This window comes from Cetorhinus maximus, chromosome 9 (genome assembly GCF_964194155.1).
Source record: "Cetorhinus maximus chromosome 9, sCetMax3.hap1.1, whole genome shotgun sequence".
In the NCBI taxonomy this organism is placed as follows: Eukaryota; Metazoa; Chordata; class Chondrichthyes; order Lamniformes; family Cetorhinidae; genus Cetorhinus; species Cetorhinus maximus.
Genome location: NC_135887.1, coordinates 52171191 through 52191927, shown reverse-complemented (window position 1 = coordinate 52191927; position 20737 = coordinate 52171191). Strand labels below are relative to the sequence as shown.

At 41.8% G+C, this 20737-nt stretch overlaps 1 protein-coding gene across 5 annotated transcripts in view; it reads right to left on the bottom strand.

Annotated features, from left to right (window-relative positions):
- Positions 1-20737, bottom strand: part of zzef1 (zinc finger, ZZ-type with EF hand domain 1) — a 283385-nt gene that overhangs the window by 46916 nt on the left and 215732 nt on the right. For 4 of the 5 annotated variants that reach the window (XM_078548719.1, XM_078548721.1, XM_078548723.1 and 1 more), the window contains exons 49-54: positions 20482-20511; positions 14676-15035; positions 13422-13565; positions 9904-10072; positions 6847-6945; positions 4614-4779 (exon numbers count right to left, since the gene is read on the bottom strand). In XM_078548719.1, the coding sequence (XP_078404845.1) occupies positions 4614-4779; positions 6847-6945; positions 9904-10072; positions 13422-13565; positions 14676-15035; positions 20482-20511 (968 nt within the window). The remainder of the gene's footprint in view (positions 1-4613; positions 4780-6846; positions 6946-9903; positions 10073-13421; positions 13566-14675; positions 15036-20481; positions 20512-20737) is intronic. The other variant, XM_078548724.1, reaches the window with a different exon arrangement.

Here is a 20737-nt window from a genome sequence, read left to right as displayed (position 1 = left end):
ACAGGAGTTGGTAACGGTGGGTTCACTGCAACGGTATCAGCGAAACGACAAGTCAGGAGTGTGATGGAATACTCTCCACTTGCCTGGATGGAGTGCAGCTCCCACAACACTCAAGAAACTTGACACCGTCCAGGACAAAGCAGCCCGTTTGATTGGCACCCCACCCACAAACATTCACTCCCTCCATTCGCCAACGCACAGTAGCAGCAGTGTGTACCATCTACAAGATGCACTGCAGCAACTCACCAAAGCTCCTTAGACAGCACCTTCCAAACCCTTGACTTCTACCATCTAGAAGGACTAGGACAGCAGATGATGCATGGGAACACCACCACCTGGAAGATCCCCTCCAAGCCACACACCACCCTGACTTGGAACTAATTCACCGTTCCTTCACTGTCACTGGGTCAAAATCCTGGAAGTCCCTTCCTAACATCACTGTGGGTCTACCTACGTCACATGGACTGCAGCGGTTCAAGACGACAGCTCACCACCACCTTCTCAAAGGCAATTAGGGATGGCCAATAAATGTTGGCCTTGCCAGCGATGCCCACATCCCATGAATGAGTAAAGAAAATACAGGTTTCAATCTCAGAGTTCACCTCCTGTCATACAGACGGTCGTGATAATGTACTTATCACTAACGGGAGTAGAACTGGAAACCAGTTCCAGAAGCAATGACTGAGACCAAGCACTTGAAATGGGCTCTTCAAGCTTACATTTAACAGTACTGTACAACCCCAGGTTTAGGTTTGACAGTGTTGGGAGGGGGTGAGGTGGAAGAGAGAAGTGGTGGAGAGCAGAGAAGGGCGAACAGGATCAGAGAACAGCATCTGTCGAATCTGTCAACAACAACCATGCAGAATATTTGGGAGGCATATTCATCGCCCCAACACACAATCACAAATTACACGCCCACGGCAACATACTCTTTCCATTCTTGGCAGCAGTGGAAAGGCAACATTGAAAACATACTATCATTTTGCTTGGTTAGTACAGCTGAGACAACAGGTTAACAGGTAGGGGGAGCTTGGCCTGGAATGAGGATGTGCTGGCTGAGCAATCAGAAAGCCATGTAAATGTTAGGGGTGTGCAGCCAAGGGTAAATGCAATTAGCTTCCAATAGCAATTTACATTTATATAGTGCCTTCGACATAGGAAAACATTCCAAAGTGCTTCATAGGAATGTTAGCAAACAAAGTTTGACATCAGGCCATATAAGGAGATGTTTGGGCAGATGATCAAAAGCTTGGCCAAAGAGGCATCTTAGGCGGGGAGAGGGGAGTCAAGAAGTGGAAAGTTTAGGGAAGGAGTACCAGATCCTTAGGATCTAAGTAGTTGAAGGCATGGCCACCAATTGTGGAGTGATTAAAATGTTCAAGCGCCCAGAACTGGAGGAGTGCAGAGATCCCAGTGGGTGGAAGAGCTGGAACAAATTACAGAAAGAGGGAGGGGTGACAATTACTTATGACACTCAGTAAAGCAAAGTTTGGGGTGAAAGAAGACCATTTTTAATTATCAGGCTTTTCAAATATATGAATATATTGTTTACTTGCAATAAGACTCACTGAACAACAGCTATAATTGGGCTATGTCGATAGTAGCTAGATTTATATAAATAAATAATAAAAAAATTAAATTTGCATTGTAAATATACACACAAATTACCATGGAGCATAATGCAAAACAAGCTGACAATTAGAGGGATTATTAAAAGATACTTTTTTCACTCTCGCTGCCACACATGATCCCCAGCTGAGGGGTCAAGTACCAATGTGGGGACACGGGAGTTCAGCTCAACTCCTCTTCTGCGAGCGGAAGCACCTGCTTTTAAGGGACTGGGAGTGGTAACTCTCATGGGGGAAATGTTAACATACATCCACACCTCCAACCAGCTGTAGCAGCCCCTGCACACGCAGCTGTGGAATACTGTGCAGCTGTCTTTATCTCACCTTGGCAGGGTGCGACACAAACTATTTTACAAAGATAATTTTAAAAATTATGCAGACATAAATATAAAAATGTTTATACTTTTGAAACAAAAAGAGGAATATGTCAAGTCTTTCCACTCCTTTTGTATTTGTCTCTTATTTTAGGTCCTACTTTCTGAATCTGGGAGTCACAATCACACTAGCTTTCTAACAACAATTTATTTAACTTTTCAAATAAAACTTTTATGAAAGTATGGTTGAGCTATAAAATAAATGATTCTGGCAATGAACCTTGAACAAGCTGATGTTATTCAGAGGTGCCTTATCCAATAGCGCAGACTAGTGGCAAGCTGCAGCAGTATCCCTGGTTACCAAAAAACTGGTTTCAAACACTTCAATTGATTTTGTGAATCATAATTAGGGTTATCAAGAGAACTCAGCCACTGAGTACGTGGGTGTCACTGACAAGACCAACATTTATTTCCTATCCCTATTTTCCCTGGGGTGGTGGTGGTGGGTCGCTTTCTTGAACTGTTGGCCGTGGTTTGATACAACAGAGTGGTTTGCCAGCTCACTTTACAGGGCAGTTAAGAATCAACTACATTGTGAGAATCACATCCGGGCCGAACATTAGTGAACCAAGCAGTTTTTATGATAGTATCATGGTCCCTTTTATTGCACCACCTTTTTAATTCCAGATTTTTTAAAAATTGAATTCAGATTCTCAAGCTGCCGTGGTGTGATTTGGACTTGTGTTCTCAGGATTATTAGGCCAGGCTTCTGGATTACTTAATTAAACTACTATACCCTGGTAATTTTTTTCAGTCACATGTTGTTGTTGACTCCTTGTTACTGTAATCTCTCATGGCTACCAACTACATTCCCAAAACTCATCCAAGTGACCTAGGAAGTGGGCCTCTTGCCCTCATCTGAATTTGATGTAAGTGCACCCCAAATAGGGGTCAGTTAACAGTCAGGAGCGGAAACCCGTCTAAATTATTTTATCGACATCACAGAAACATGGTCACAAAGTGATCAGGGTTGGGAAACAAGTATTCCAGGGTACGCAACATTTCCAAAAGACAGGCAGAATTGAAAATGAGAAGTAGCCGCCCAGTTAGTAAAGAATGACATAAGGACATTAGTGAGAAAGGATCTTGGTTTAGAAGATCAGCAAGTAGAATCAGAATGGGCAGAGATTAGGAATAGCAAGGGTCAGAAAACGGTGGTGGGAGTAGTTTATAGGCCCCGTAACAGTAGCTATACTATTGGGCAGAGCATTAAACAACAAATTATTGGCACTTGTAACAAAGAAAATTACTAATTGTGGGGGACCTCTATACAACCTCATTTGAGGTCAGTTAACTCAAAAGTAAACAGGGACAATTCATAAAGATAATTTGAGAGCATATTCTTTACAGATCAGAATTTCCTGCATTGACCAGATACTGAAACCAATATTAAGTAGGCTGCACCATAATGAGTTAAGACAGTTAACGGTATAAATGCATTCATAACATTTCTATGGCAATTGCAGACTGAAAAAATATGTCCAGTCTGAACTGGACTACACATATGCAGCTCCAAAACCCTTTTTGGGCAAGGAGGTTATTTTAACATCAAGCAACAGGTTTCAATGCTGGAGAATGGACCATTTCTCACTCTTTGAACCCAACAACAACACAGAGTACTAAGCCACGATACAAGTGTATCATTCACACAGTGTTATGAGAACATAGGAGAAATAGTCCATTCAGCCCCTCGAGCCTGCCTCACCATTCAACTAGGTCATGGCTGATCATCTACCTCAATGCCACTTTCCCAAACTATTCCCATATCCTTTGATGTCATTAGTATTGATCTCTATCTTGAATATACTCAATATCTAAGCCTCCACAGCCCTCTGTGGTACAGAATTCCAAAGATTCACTACCTTCTGAGGGTTAAATTCCTCCTCAGCTCAGTCTTAAATAGCTTGCCCTTTATTCTAAGAGAGTGTTCTCTGGTTCTAGACCCCCAGCCAGGAGAAATATCCTTTCTGCATCTACCCTATGTTAGGTACACAGATGATGTTAATTGCTAAGCAAACCAAATCCCAGAGGGAAACTTGACTTTTGTATTCTGAAAACAAGGAGAAAACATACTGACCTCAGCAACCAGCTGAACGTTCACCCTAAGACATGTGAGAAGGCTATATGCTCCTACAACCCTGGGTGCTATGCTGACAGGAGTCTGACAGATCAAACTAGAGAAGTCAGACTAAAGGCAGTGCACTGTTCTCCTAGAAGGGACAAGTGAATTGGACGCGTGACCTGTTGATGTAAAAATGGTATTTATTATGGAAACATGCTGGTAAATATATACATCACCTGTGGAGAACTGCCATCTGCTGGAGGTGAGGCAAGATGGCACTCTGATTGAAGTCAAAATCTTGCTCCGGGCAGACAACAACGGAAGGAGTGGGTTCCCTTATGCGTCACTGGGCACAAGAGGGTCCAAGAACCTGGGCAAAGGCCTATATATCCCAACCCAGCTGAGATAACTTACTGCTCCCCCTCCTACTAACCTGCGCTCCCTTCTCCAGATAATAAATGGAGTATTGTGGTCAACTCAGCAATTTTAATATATAATAAAAACACATAGGTATGAATTGAACTCCCTGCTTCAGGATTGATAATGTACCTGTGAGAGGTGCACTGTAATATCTTCAAAAGCAAATGAACTGCCTTTAGTCGTTGGTGTCCCATCTGCTGACAGGCCACACCCACTTGCCACTGCCAAATTTCAGCTAGTGGAAGGTGTGGGAGAATCCTCTCCTCTGATAGCATTTGCTTAAGTATCTCAAACCCTGGAGGGAGAGGAGAGAGAGAGAGAGGATCGCATCAGAGTCTGAACAGGAAACTAAGTGAAGAGAAATTACTGCAGAAACAGAGCTCTGAAACTCAAGTTCAGCTGCACTATGTTATGCAGCGCGCACACACGTTGCAATGTGGAATTGCCATTAGGCAATTGAAGGAACTGGCAAATGGGTTGATGGCTTCAATACAAGAAGCCTCAATGACATTATACACAAAATCACTTTAATCACTTTAGTATGCTTAGTTCCTTTTCCAATTAGTGCAGTAAATATGACATAAAACAAGGTACATGTGTGAGGAAACACATCAAAAGCAAATAGCACATGTAAATTAAAGACAAATTCTGGTCATATTGCCAATTTTAATGAAAATTAGGATTAATTCATCATCATTTACTTGGCCATTGTATCAAAAATATAGGTTTGCAATTCTATGCATGGGGCACTAATGCTTTTTAACAGATGCAAGTACACACCACTTAGCAGATCTGAGAATGTAGGAGAAAATACAGAACAGAAAATAAAAGAGAATACAACGAGAGAGGATGAGAGCAAGAGGTCAAGGAGGAGTACAGGAGAACATAAGAGGGGGGGGATGCAAGAGCACAACAACAACAATTTGTATTTATAGCGCCTTTAACATCATAACATGTCCCAAGGAGTATTAGAAAACAAAATCTGACAGAGAGCCGCATAAGGAGATATCAGGGCAGATGATCAAAAGTTTGGTCTAAGACGTAGGTTTTTAAAGCATCTGTTAAAGGAGGAAGTGAGGAAGAGAGGCAGAGAAGTTTAGGGAGGGAATTCTAGAGTTTAGGACCCAGGCAGCTGTGCAATCGGGCACCTAAAATCAGGGATGTTCAAGTGGCCAGAGTTAGAGCCGTGCCAATATCTTGGAGGGATTTGGAGATTAGAGGTAGGAAGGGGGAGACCATGGGGGGATTTGAAATTGAGAATTTTAAAATTCCTGCATCGCTCAACCGGGACCATGTAGTCAGTGTAGATCAGCGAGCATAGGGTGATGGATGACATCAAGTTTGCGGGAGGGTAGAACACGAGAAATCAGCCAAGAGTAGGTTTGAATCGATGTCTTGAGGTAACAAAGGCATGAAGACGACAAAGAGGAAGAACAGGACAGAGAGCGCAAGAACGAACACAGGACAGAGAGCGCAAGAACGAACACAGGACAGAGAGCGCAAGAACAAACACAGGACAGAGAGAGCAAGAACGAACACAGGACAGAGAGAGCAAGAACGAACACAGGACAGAGAGAGCAAGAACGAACACAGGACAGAGAGAGCAAGAACGAACACAGGACAGAGAGAGCAAGAACGAACACAGGACAGAGAGAGCAAGAACGAACACAGGACAGAGAGAGCAAGAACGAACACGGGACAGAGAGAGCAAGAACGAACACAGGACAGAGAGAGCAAGAACGAACACAGGACAGAGAGCAAGAACGAACACAGGACAGAGAGCAAGAACGAACACAGGACAGAGAGAGCAAGAACGAACACAGGACAGAGAGAGCAAGAACGAACACAGGACAGAGAGCAAGAACGAACACAGGACAGAGAGAGCAAGAACGAACACAGGACAGAGAGAGCAAGAACGAACACAGGACAGAGAGCAAGAACGAACACAGGACAGAGAGAGCAAGAACGAACACAGGACAGAGAGCGCAAGAACGAACACAGGACAGAGAGAGCAAGAACGAACACAGGACAGAGAGCGCAAGAACGAACACAGGACAGAGAGCGCAAGAACGAACACAGGACAGAGAAAGGGAGAGAGAACAAGAATAAACAGGACATAGACAGAGCATGAGCAAATAGGAAACATGGAAAGAAGGACAGAAAGGGAAAGAACAGGATAGAAATGATAGAAAGAGTTGAAAGAGAATAGGAGAGAGAACAGTTAATGGATACGAGAGAGAGAGAATAGGAAAGTGTGATAATTAGTGAAAAGAGAGGGGGAGAAAGAAAAGAGAAAGCAAATGAGAAAAGATTATAATATAGAGGAAGCAAGTTATTTATCCTCATGTATAAATGCACTCACCTGTCAGGAACCGTCCACGATGGCCTCCTGTCACTGTGAACTTATAACCCCAATCATTGGTATCCAGGTCTGATGTGAACCTGTAAAATAGTGTATCACCTAGAAGAAATAAAAAAATACCGCTGTCCATTATGACAGGTGAGAAACTTACCACTATAAAAAAGCTCAATGTTGTTGTGGAAGACCAACGTGCAAAAAAAAAAGGCCTGCCAATTCACACCTCAAAATTTAATTTTTAGACTTAAGAAATGAACAGACAATCAACATCCATGCATCACCATTCCTTGGTGAAAAATATGCCTGAATACGAAATATTCAACCCATCCCATTCTGTACGTCTTAGGAACTCTACAGAGATTGATGCGTCATGGTTCAGGTATCTCTTCTAGTACCTTCCTTGTAATTAGAACATTGACAGAGGCTCTGCAGATGTGCTTTCGGCAATGGGACTAGTTTCCCAAGATAGCCTCATGCTGAGTTGTGGATCAGTAGGAAGAAAAATGGTAACTATAATACAGTAGTGTAGGAGTTATGTTACTGGACCAATAATCCACACAAGTTCAAATTCCACTAATTTGAGAATCTGTATTCAGTTTAAATAAAAAGTTGACCGGGAAGCTATTAGGTTGTCTTAACTGGTTCATTACCCAGTCTGGCCTGTGACTCCAGTCCCATATCAAAGTAGTTCACTTTTATCTGCTCTCTGAAGCAGCCTAGTAAGAAACTCAGTGGTAACTCTAGAGATGGGTATTAGATGCCGACCTTACCAGCAATGACCACATCCTGAGAATTAATTAAACTAGAGTCCTTTCAGAGAATGCAATAACATAATCTGCTAGCCATGCCTGTTTAATCAGAGTGATATCACAGATGGGTGTCAGACCTTTTTTTGGTCTCTGAGGTGAGAGGGAAAGGGTTTAAAAGTCGAGCACAGAGATCACGAAGCACCAAACCCGCTGTTCTTAACAGCTGGACAAGGTAAAGAAAGATTGTACTTTATTGGGAGTCGAGTTAGGCCCATTGGATTGAGTTAGTTATCATGCTTTTTATTTTTGTGACAGTATAAAGACGGAAATTGTAATGCAAAAGCAAGATATTGCAAATGCTGGAAATTTGAAATAAAAACAGAAAATGCTGGAAATACTCAGATAGTCCTCTCCTGAACTTGGATGTAACACCACTTACCTTCTCACCGTTCAAGGTCACAAATACTCTTTTCAAGTGAAACGACAATTTGTTTGTACTTCTTTTAATTCAGAATGCTGTATTCACTGCTCAGAATTCAGTCTCCTTTACAAGAGGGAGACCAAATACAGATTTGGTGATTACCTCCGTTCAGTTCGCAAGCATGACCCTGAATTTTCAGTCACCTCCGATCCACTCCCACACAGACCCTCTCTGTCCTTGGCCTCCTGCAGTGATCCAATGAAATTCAACGCAAGTTCCAGGAACAACATCTCATTTTCAACTGAACACTTTACACACCTCTGGACTTTACACTGTGTTCAGCAATTTCAAATCACAACTTCTGACCTCATTTTATTTTTGGACAGCAGCTATTGGTACTGATTCTGCTTTTCCCATTGACACCCCCACTAGACATCTCTACTTGTTCCTCATCCCTTGGCATCCTGTCTCTCCTGTCCTCCCCCCAAAACGATTTAAACCCGTTACATCTCTAACTTTTTCCAGTCAGATGAAAGACCATTGACCTAAAATGCTAACTGTTTCTCTCTTCACAGATGCTGCCAAACCTGCCGAATACATCCAGTATTTTCCATTGTCATTTCAGAAACTGCAATGATTATTCCAAACAACTCATCATTCTTATTGTTCTGCATATTTTACCAATTGTACAACTTCCCTTCAAACAATCCAACTTCACAGGTAATGAAGGAGTGCAGGTGTGTAAGACACCAAGATTGAATCCAGATCAAGTTTTACTGGTACACTCCTGGGTCCTGCTAGTATATAAGTAGATACAGAGCAACGAAAGTCAGCTTCCTTAAAAAGTAGGCGTTTAGGCCAAGGTAAGAAAGCAGTTGATACAACTGACTCCAATTTGTAATAGCAGTTGCTCAAGTCCTGTTGCAGATTTAATGGCTCATGTTGCCATTTATCTACCTCCCCCTCAACCTACCACCTTTAATTTTTCTTATCCTCTCAAATCAGTTTCTATGCCTTACCCTTGTCTTCCACAAAGTGAGGAGGACAGGTTTGTTCAACACAAAGGTATCAATATAGACACCATTAAGAGGGTTATGGGTTTATTGCATTATCATCAGTACAGTTTTTATTTCAGCAACCTAGTTCCATGAAAGCACACTCCTTCCACGGGAAAGCCAGTGTGCAATCACCAGTGAACAGTGGGACTCGGGTTTTCACCCTCTCAGTTAGGATTCAGGCTTTCACCAACCCCCCAACCCAAAGCCGCCCCCAACACCCTTCAGTTGATCCCGCTGCTATTTTGACTGTAGTAAAGTGTACTGCAGCCAATAAATGCAAACGGTTCAAGCATAGAACCGTTACAGTAGCACTCCACTGTAAATCACCATCTTCTGGACAAGTAATCTCACCAAGGTCCCATCTGCTCTATTAGAACAATTCCATAGGACAACAGTACATTATTTCTCAGTAAATAACCAGTTTCTACAACAGTTTATTCACTTCTCAGGATTATTTTACAGGAATTGACAGTGAAAAACCAGCTCTAATCTCCTAAATTATAATGAATGCCTGCCTAAAAGCTCTAAAATGGTTTAACCAATCAGCATTGCTGGAAAACCAAATATTCGCTTTTTTTAATATATTCACAATGAACAAAATTACTTCTTTTGCAGAGTTACTCTGATTGTTTATAGAATGTGTGGCTTACTTGGAGTCGGTGGTTACTGTACTGCAACTGAGATTGAAACGTATTGGTCAGGGCATTAGCAGCAGCACACATTTCAATTGTTAGGTGCTGAGATGCAAAATGTTAAGAAATTTTCCAATCTGTACCCTGATCAGGGCACACAGACCTGAAACCATGACTAACAGATTCTGTGAACATTCTACCTGGAATGTCAAAGTCAATCCACTTATGTGATGATCCACTGAATGTGTGCCGATCTTGCTTGTAGTCACTGCTGCTAGACATCAACAATTCATCACAGCCATCCTCAGACACACAACGAGGATCAAATTTCACAGACAGGTAAATAGCACCAGGGATGTGAACTTTGTCCTAAAGGTAAAAGGAAAACTTATTAGTTTTATTGGATGATTTGTCATTATTCCCAAAGATGATTCTTAACCTGCCAAATCTTTGGTACAGAAACAAGCAAAGTGCTGCATAAAAAGTTATAAACCATTTCTGATTTATGACTAAGTGCCATGAATTAGGATTACCAAAAAGTTATGGCTTGCACTCGTTCTAATAAGCTGCCCTAAGGTTTACTTGTCGGAGGTTCACTGTTTTAATCCTCAGTGCACTGTGAGGAAGTTTACATATCCAGTTATGTTCTGTTTGGACAGTCCTTTCCCATTTCTAGGTTTGTCAACATGGACTCACAGCTACGATATCAGCATGTCGATCTTATCATCCTCAACATTCAACTGACTGAAAAATGACAGTAGACCCCTTGAGTCTGCTCCACCATTCAATAGGATCACAGTTGCACTTCTACTTCAACTCCACATTCCCACCTCAATACCATATCCTTCGATTTTCTTAGCGCCCCAAAAAGCTATTGATCTCAGGCTTGAATATACTTAGCAACGGAATATTCACAGCACTCTTGGGTAGAGAATTCCAAAGATTCACAATTCTGAGTATAGAAAATTCTCACTTCGGTGGCTGTTCCCCTTACCCTGAGACTATGATCCCTATTTCCACAGTCTCCAGCCTGTGGAACCAGCATCTCAGCACCTACCCTGTCAAGCCCTCTAAGAACTTTATACGTTTCAATGAGGTCAGCGCAATAAAGGTTAACAAACCATTTGTTGGTTGCAGCTGCATGTTAACTTTCTGTGATTCATGTACAGGGATATCCACATCCTTCTGAATACCAACAATTAGTCTTTCCTTTTAAATATATTCTGCTTTTCCATTCTTTCTACCAAAGTGGGTAATTTCACATTTCCCCTCATTAGACTCCATCTGCCATCTTGCTCAATCACTTAACTGGTCTATATATTCCTTTGCAATTTCTCTGCTTCCTCCTCACCGCTTATTTTCCCATCTAGCTTTGCATCATCAGCAGCCTTGGATTTATAACATTCAGTCCTCTCATCCAAGTCATTGATACAAATAGGGAATAGCTGAGGCCGAAGCACAGATGTTTGGCAGCACTTCAGTAGTTATATGCTGCAATCCTGAAAATGACCCATTTACTCCTACTATTTTCTGTCAATTACCCAATCCCCAAACCCATAAGATCTAACCTTGTGTAAGCACCTCTTGTGTGGCACCAATCCGTAGGGACTGTTCTAGAATATAGGGAATTCTGCAAGATCAAAACCAATGCATCTATCATCTTTGTTGTCACTTCTTTAAAAATCCTTGGATGTAAGGCATCGGGTCTAGGGAATTTGCTAGATTTTAGACTCCGGCCGTTTTCTCTTCCAGTATTAATTACTTCAAGTTCCTATTGATTTCCCTTAATTTCCTCAAGGGAATAAATATAGCCTGAGAATTATGATTTTTTCTTTAAACATTTGCTATTGCTGATCCATCATCATATCTTTTAGTCCAAGTTCCTATTCTATCTCAGCTTGCTCATCATACCTCTGTAACTGGCTTTGTTTAAATTTAAGACTATACTTTTATACTTGAACGTAATATGAAATTTTATCACATTATGATCAGTCTTCTCCAGAGGATCATTTACTATAAAAGGTTAATAATTAACCCAGTCTCATTAAACAATACTAGATCTAAAACAGCCTGTTCCATGGTTGGTTCCTTTTCATTTTAGCCTAGAGAACTGTCTCAAATGCATTTCCTGAACTTGCCTGCCAAGTTACTTTTACCAATTTGGTTTTCCCAGTCTCTATGGAGATTAAAGTCTCTCACAATTATTGCATTACCCTTGTTACATTCTCCTCTGACTTCCTGATTTATACCATGTCCAACACTACGATGACTGTTAGGGGCCCATAAACTACTCCCACCAGAGTTTGCTGCCCTTTGTTATTTCTGAGCTCTACCCATAATGGTTCTATATCCTTGATTTTCTGGGTGTTTTCTTCCTGCTGCCTCTATCTCATCTTTTATTATCAGGACTGCTGCACCTCCTTTTCCATTTTGCCATTCTTTTCCAGAAGTCATGTACCCTGGAATATTCTGTGCCCAACTTTAGACACCCAGCAATCGTGATCCCAATATTAACTTGCTAAAAATCCATTCACTTACAAACTTAAAATCGAACACCATGTCTCAGTAATGGCTACTAGATCAAGCCCATATCTCTCTATTTGTGCCATTAGTTCATTTAGCTTGTTGTGGATGCTTCACGTATTCAAATAAACAGCCTTTAATTTAATTTTTACTATTTTCTCTGATGCGATCTTAGTTGCTAATACCCTATTATTATTGCTAAACTCTGTCCCTTCTTGGTATGATCTGCTTGATTTTACTCAAATCGCTAGTCTTCTCTACAGCCTCAAATGTTCGCTTTAGGCTCTGCTTTGCATTCTTCAAATTAATTTTTTTCTGTACTTTAGGTATGTTCTTTCTCCTTTCTTGCTTCAGAAGTCTCCAAAAATACTTCAACTGTCCGCAGCTTACTAACTTTCCCTTCTTCCACCCTGCTCAGTGCTCAACTTTTACCTCTGCTCTGTAAAGACGCTGACATGATTCAGTGTGTTAGGAACTTTGTAGACCGGCAAATTTTTATTTTCTAGTGCAATTTCTTTTTACTATGGTTCTAATTAAGATTGCCCCATCATCTTGATGGGAGGCAATGACCCACTCAATGCTCAAAGATCTTCAACTTCATCATGCCATTTCACTTCATCTATAAGTAGCAACAGATCTTCTGTGGCATTGGGCGTCAGCCATGGCTCATTTGATAGCATTCACGCCTAAGTCAGAAGGTTGTAGGTCCCACTCCAGAGACTTAAGCACGTAATCTAGCATGACATTCCAGTACAGCACGGAGAGTGTGTTGCACTGCCGTCGTCCAGATGAAATATTAAATAGAGGGCTTTTCTGGTCGATGCAAAAGACTCCATGAGACTATTCGACCAAGAACTGGGGAGCTCTCCTGGCCAAGTATATATCCTTCAAACCAACTTCACGGAAGAAAATTTAATTGGTCATTTATTCATTGCTGTTTGAGCGACCTTGCTGTGCACTAACTGGTGGACATATTTCCTATGCTACAACAGTGCTTTTGAAGGTCCTAAAGATTTGAAAGACACTGAATAAATTAATATGCTTTGTTGCATGTCAAATAATGCAGAAAACTATGTGGCCTTGCTCTGTCATGGCTTCATCTTCATGTCACTGTTTACACCAAAGACTCATCATCTATGGTAGCCCAGTCCCATATCCAAACTAACCACAGTTCATATTAAAGCTACTGCAATACCTCAATTGTAGTATTGTTGTCATAGGGATGCTTGGACTCCCTGACTTGGACATCCATTCCTGGTTCTTCCATAAACTGACAGGCAGTCACTGCCAGAGACCCCAGCATGTTCTCACTACAACCGAGCAGCACTTTCTGCAGAATCTGATGCAAATAAGGAAAAGAAAATAGTAAATATGTAAAACAGAAAGTAAATTGTATAGGTAAAAATATGAGGAATGCATAATGGGAAAGTTCCTCTCTGCAGTCAATTAAGCTGCAAACAGTGATAATATTAAGAATGGGAAAATATTTGTGTGGTTTGATTGGTTTTCTGCTAGTGGTTCCTGCAACGATAACGCTTTCAATTTATTTGTACTTTAAAACATTAGGGCCAGCAAACCTGGTCACAGAATTTTTTTCCATATTGATGTTTGATTATGTCAAACATTATATCATGGGGAGAGGCAACGGGTGGTGGCTGGGGGGTGGGTGCATGTTGGGGAAGAGAAAGAAAGAGACATTCCCTACATTACAACACTGCCCTTTTTTTAATCTTTCTTCTTATGAACCGAGTAGCTTGCTAATTAAAAGTTAACCACATTGCTGTGGGTCTGGAATCACATATAGGCCTGAATGGCAGATTTCCTTCTCTGAAGGACGTTAGTGAACCAGATGGGTTTTTCCAACAATCAACAATGGTTTCATGGTCTAGCTTTTAATTCCAGACACCAGCTGGTGTGATAGGGTTTGAGTCCCCAGAGTATTAGCCAGAGCCTACTGTTTACCAGTTCAGTGACATTACCACTACACCACTGTCACCCCACCTACACTTTAAAAGCATTTCAGAATGTCCAGGAAATTGTTATACAAATAAAAGTCATTCTTTTAATAGCAAATACTGAAGTGCTGCTTTCACTAGTGATTCCTTTGTTGTCTGCATGGCACAGGATAAAGCATTTGGCTCAGTGGTAGCATTTCTGCCTCAGAGTTCAAACCCCACTCCAAACAACCGTGGCTAGTAGAAACCAGAGCTCTGAATTCCGTGTTGATATCCAGGAGATGATATGTCCCCACCCCAGCCCCCAATTATCATATGGCCTGTCGGAGCCCCATAAGGACCCTCTTGGCATATATAACCCTATCAACCTGTAAATCCGTCCATTACTCCAAGGGAAGATGTGAAAACAACTCTGGATAGATAACCATGCCTTATTTAAATGTTGCTTAGTAAACTACTGGCCTTGCTCGCAAGCCCTAACACTCATCACTAACCTTTTCCCATAGCTGTTTTTCCTCCAGCTGCATGAGCAAGTCGAGTATGTAGGCCATGTGAGATGGACAGCTGAGACCCAGCACTTCCTCTGTGATCGGCACTCCACTTGGCCAGTCAGCTAACAGAGAAGCGAGCACGTGCCTGGCATACAGTATAGAGATGGCTTCATTGACTTTGTACAGATAGTCACGCACTGTCTTCTTGCTGCGTGTGTCAAGTTCTTTATGAAGCAGCATGGAGCTTTTAGTCCGTCGCTGTTTGGCAAAGCTGAGCTGCAGGTCACTTTCTGTGTTGGTTATGAGTTTCTGTGTCACAGGGTTGGTCTCTTCTGTTGCCTTCTCACATCGCAGAGGCTTGGACTGTTAAAACAGACAGGTTAGATTCACCTACCAATGTTTTTTAAAAATGCACAAAATCATTACAGTCCAATTTGAACATAATTTCAAGTAAACCTTGGCTATTCGCTCATCTGTTTGTGTGTTCATATGTATATTACGATGCTTCAAAGAATTTGAGTCAGAAAACCTCAGCACCTAGAGATTTCCAGGTTAGGGATAAACAAATCAAAGTCTCAAATTGTCCCCATGGCTGATTGTTCACTTTAACTGTTTATAATATTATTGTCAGCCATCGATGAAGTTTTAGTTGAGCACAAAAGCAGACATTATGCTAAACCTCTCTAAAACACCAGTGAGGTCCCACCAGCTGAATTAGTGTGCTCAATTCTGGGGACCACACTTTAGGAAGGATGTCAAAGTCTCAGAAAGGGTGCAGAGAATTATTAGAATGGTACCAGGGATGAAAGACTTCAAGAAGATGGAAAGACTAGAGAAATTTGGATTGCTCTCTGTAGGGCAGAGAAGGGTAAGGGGAGATTGATAAAGATTTTAAAATCATCAAGGGTTTTCAGTGAGTAAGTTAAGGAGAAACTGCTTCCACTTGCAACAGAATCAACAGCCGGAGGACATGGGTTTAAGGTAACTGGCAAATGACCCAGAGGCGACACGAGGTTATGATCTGGAATGCACGGCCTGAAAGTATGGCGGAAGCAGACTCAATAACTTTCAGAAGGGAATTGGATAAATATTTGCAGGGGAAAATTTTCCAGGACTGCAGGGAAACATGAGGAGTGGGACTAATTTAGCTAGCTCTTTCAAAGAGCCATCATGTGTATGAGGGGCTGAATGGTGTCCTGCCTGATTCTACAAAAAAAGAACCACAAATGGTACTGACATGGTAATTTCTACAAGAAAAATGACTTATTTATAAATGGACCTTTATAGGATTATATTTCTGCACAAAAATTAAAATCAATGTATCAAAATACCAAAGTTTATTCAGTGAAGTAATGCTATTGGACAATACTACAAGGATGTACAGAAATCAAGAGGTCCCCACCATTGTGTTGCTGCCTGGATTGTAAGCAGTCTAGATAGAAACATTAAATTACAGAGAGATATTAATAGATTAAGTGAATGGGAAAAACTGTGGCAAATGGAGTTCAATATAAGTGTGAGGTCATCCACTTTGCACCTAAAAAGGATAGAGCAGAGTGCTTTTTAACCAGTGAAAAGTTGGAAACACTGGAGGTTCAAAGAAACCTGGGGGATCCAGATACACAGATCATCAAAATGCCATAGCGAGATACAGAAATTCATCAAAAAAGGTTAATGGAATGCTGGTCTTTATATCTACAGGAATAGAATACAAGGTGATAGCAGTTATGCTATAGTTATATTAAGCTCTGGTTAGACCACGCCTGGAGTAGTGTTCAATTCTGGGCACCACACTTTAGGAAGAATACACTGACCTTGGAAGAAGTGCAGTGTAGGTTTTCTTGAATGATACCTGGACTTCAAGGGTTAGATAACAAGGAGATATTACACAAACTAGGGTTATGTTCTCTGGAATTTAGAAGGTTAAGAGGTGGTTTGATTGAAATTTTCAAGATATTAAAGGGCACAGATCAGGTAGATAAAGAGGAACAATTTTCGCTAATCGGAATCAAGGAATAGGGGGGCATCGGCGAAAAGTTAAAAGTTAGCACAAAAAATGGTCGAAGTTTGGAATTCTTCTTCCTCAAATGGCAGTTGATGCTAGGTCAAATATTAATCTTAAAACTGTGATTGATGGATTTTTGTTAATCAAAGTTATTAAGGGATGGATAAGTGGCAAAGGTGGATTTATGAATTCAGGTCACAGATCAGCCACAAGCTCACTGAAGGGTGGAACAGGTTCAAGGAGCTAATTGGCCTGTTCCTACTATAGCTTTATGGTAAAAACAGACCCATTCAGACCTGTCAGGGGACAACAAGAATCACAGACCTCAATGCCCTTTGCCTAGGAACATCAGCTAGCATTTCCACCCTGATGACTATCCAGTTACTCCTGCTGCAGCCTTCTGGTCAGATGAAGAATCGATTTGTGAATAATGCTCCCCAGGGGGAATGGATAGGCAGCGCTCTTGGGGTAGGCTTATTGGTTAGCTTCATGAGGTACTGGAGGTGAGTACACCTGTGAAATTGTATCCCAGCAAGAGTAAGCCTCTTTAGCATTGAAGGAGCTAATTTATAAATTAATCAAATGCAAGTCTCAAGATGTTGATGTTTTAAAATAAATACAATAGAATCTTTGAGCTGAATGACCAATTTAGCTTTCTAGATACTTTACCATCATTTAAAAATTCTGATAACTTGGGGAGCATAGGTAACTCTTTTGAGGGGATGAACCTTATTTTTTGCCCAGTTCACTGCACCACCTGATAAAGGACTTCTCCCTGATCTCAAACCTGCCACAGCAACAGGGAAGAGGTGCAAAACTCAGTCACGAGGTTGAACAGTGAGCCTGTGCCTCAATCAGCTGCTGTTCACTTTGTATTGGCACTCTACTATATGACGTCAGTACATTTGTCTTTTAATTTATTCATGGGATATGGGCATCAATGGCAAGGCTAGCATTTATTTCCCATCTTAGTTGCCCTCTAGAAGACATTGATGAGGTGCCTTCTTGAATGCAACTGTGAGACTCGCGATAATAAAAACAGAAAATGCTGGAAAATCTCAGCAGGTCTGGTAGCATCTGTGGAGAGAGAAATAGAGTTAACGTTTCGAGTCTATGTGACTCAGAGTCTCAGCTCTGAAGAAGAATCATACAGACTCGGAACGTTAACTCTTTCTCTCTCCACAGATGCTGCCAGACCTGCTGAGTTTTTCCAACATTTTTTGTTTCTATATCAGATTTCTAGTATCCACAGTATTTTGCTTTTATTATTATGTGAGAAATTGCTAGGTCATTTCAGAAGAAAGGTATGAGTCACCCATATTGCTGTGGGTCTGGACCGAGCAAAGGACGAGCGAACTAGGTAGGCTGTTACGACAATTCGGTTGATTTCTAGCAGCCATTACTGATACTAGCATCTTATTCTAGATTTACTTAATGAATTGAACTTTTAAATTCCCTAGCTGTCATTTTGGAAGTTGAACACGTCTTTGGATTAATCTAGATTATTAGTCCAGGCCTCTGGGTTACTAATACAGTAACATAAATTCCATGTTACTGTAATCCACAGCCAACCCATATAATTAACAAATCATGATAAATATGGCAGTGTCATGATTGCAGGAAACGTATACAGCTGCAGGTCTTTCCGGTGTAACTCTAATGCTCACAAGAAAACTTAATTTAGTAAAGAGAGCTATGTCTCTTTAGGTGTTTCGCTGTCGTGGGTTTTCAACTCTGGGACTAGAATTCAAATCTGGCCTGAGCTGATAGGATCAAAGCTCCAAGCTGCAAGGGTTGGATGTGAAATGAAAATGGTAGGAATGGGCAAAGTCACTCAGATGGGCCTTACGTTAGCTGGGGGAAATACAAAAACATCATTCCGTTAAAGTAGGGGCGCTCAAGGTTGGGACCAGATAAACTGTTAGGGGCACGGTTGAGGGGTTTTATTCTGGTTGCAATTTACCTAACTTGGGAATGCCCGATGTTGACATGAGATGCCAGAATTCATCAGTATATGAAACTCCAACACCAAGGATAATGCAATGGAGTATATGTGATTGGCCAAGAATACCATTACCACCAGCTGTCTGGCCTGACACAATGGGCTGGGTATTACCAGCCCTCTAGGGATAGGCTGGGAGGTGAGGTGGGGAGGGGGCTCATAAAATGGCAAGGGATGTTGGGAGGATGTCATGCTCGTCATCGTCCCGCTGCCATGCCATTTTACCAGCAGTGGAGAAGATGGAGGACAGCCTTCTCGCCCAGGGGCCAACCAAACCACTGAAGCGGCTAATTAGTGGCCTCTTCCCATAGCTGCTGGCATTTTACCATCAGCTGCTGCATGGGGAGACAGCCTGGTGAACCCTGGTGGCCTCCCTGTGGACTTGGGGAAGGGAGTGGGGTGGCCTCATAATCAGGCACTCTGTGGGCCACTAAGGGGCCCCCTGGCAGCAATGGCCCCCACCTCCTCTGCCCTCATCGACACTCACCTACCAAGGCCTATCTGACTGACTTTGATGCCCCCAGACATCACTTCCATGTTTGGGAGTGCAGCTTGCTTCTCAGGTGTCTTCTGCTTCTAGGCGCAGTCCCAGCTGTGGCCACAGCTCCCAGTGGTGCTGCTGAGACTGTTGGCAGCCCTCTGATTGGCTGGCAGCTCCTAATTAGTTGCCTGTCAGGGGTAAAATGTGGCCAGGGATCCTGAAAACTGTCAAGGCAGGTTCCATTACCCGTTGTCAGAATGCCCACCACAATAACAAAATTCATCCCAATGAGTTTTTTTTAATTCATTCATGGGATCTGGGCATCGCTGGCTAGGTCAGCATTTGTTGCCCTTGTTCAGAGAGCATTTAAGAGTCAGCCACATTCCCCAGAGCATACCCTGGGTCTCTGGGTTAGTAATCTAGCAACAATACCACTACACCATCGCCTCCCCTGTAACTGCTTAGACAAACGGCCTCAGACCTGCATCCCAATACATGTCGCCGTCTACATTAGGGGAAGGTAAAGATGAAAAAAAATGAAAAATTAACGATGCGTTTTGGCTGATGTATGTTGGGCCAGTTCAGGAAGGTGGGGGGTTGGGGGCAAGACCTGCCTTACTACACTGGTTTTACCAATACTCAGAAATCTAACATAACATTTATGAACAGGCACAGACTAAGAATATATAAACCAGCAAAACAGATAGCTGCATTTCCTGAAGACTTGTATGTTTTACTTCAGGATGAGGTGGGGTCATAGCATCTTGATGATTAATGTAGAAGAAAACTCTGAGCAATTAGCTTCTTACTTCCCATCCCACTTTTCAGGACAGGATGGCAGAAGCTTCAGAGATACGGCCTTCATTCCAATACCCAAAGCACCAACCTCATGCCAGCGGGAATATTGCAGTATTCAGGTCTTATCCCATGAGCACAGTAAAGATTTTTGCACAGAAAACTTAAATTCCGTTACGACCCAATCCATTTATATGCAAGTCTGCCATTAGCAAATTCCTGATGTAGACTAAGATTTTAATGTTATCCCAAATAGACCAACATGGTTGGAACATGGTACACACCCATACTCGTGGCACAGAAGTCTGTTTGCAAAGTCTTGTCCATTTCAATCTGCATTTTCTTTTTGTACAAAGTTGCATATAAACAGAATACAAAAAACTGAAAAGGGAAATGTTAGGATTTTTTAAAAAAGCTGCATGTAAGCTGATGCTGTATCGATCAGTTAAAGACAAAATTAGATTTTAGTGCATGCGCTAGGTGAGGCAGGTTGATTTCTTCAATGTGGAAATGACTGGCCACTTACCAGTGTGCAGGGTTTTCCCATGATCTTGTGCTGTGGAAAGGGGTGATGTTGGTGAGTGCAAGTTACAAGGGTTGTGCCGAAATTTTACCACAGAACTAGTACAAGAAGATATTAATGGGTTATTCGTAATGAAAGCAGAAAGTGCTGGAAATATATAGCCAGCCCATCATCATTAAATAGAAACTACTTTATCTAACTTGTAGGGTCTTCCTTCATCTGAATAGCATCCTCCAGGCACTGCTGGAATGGGCCAGTC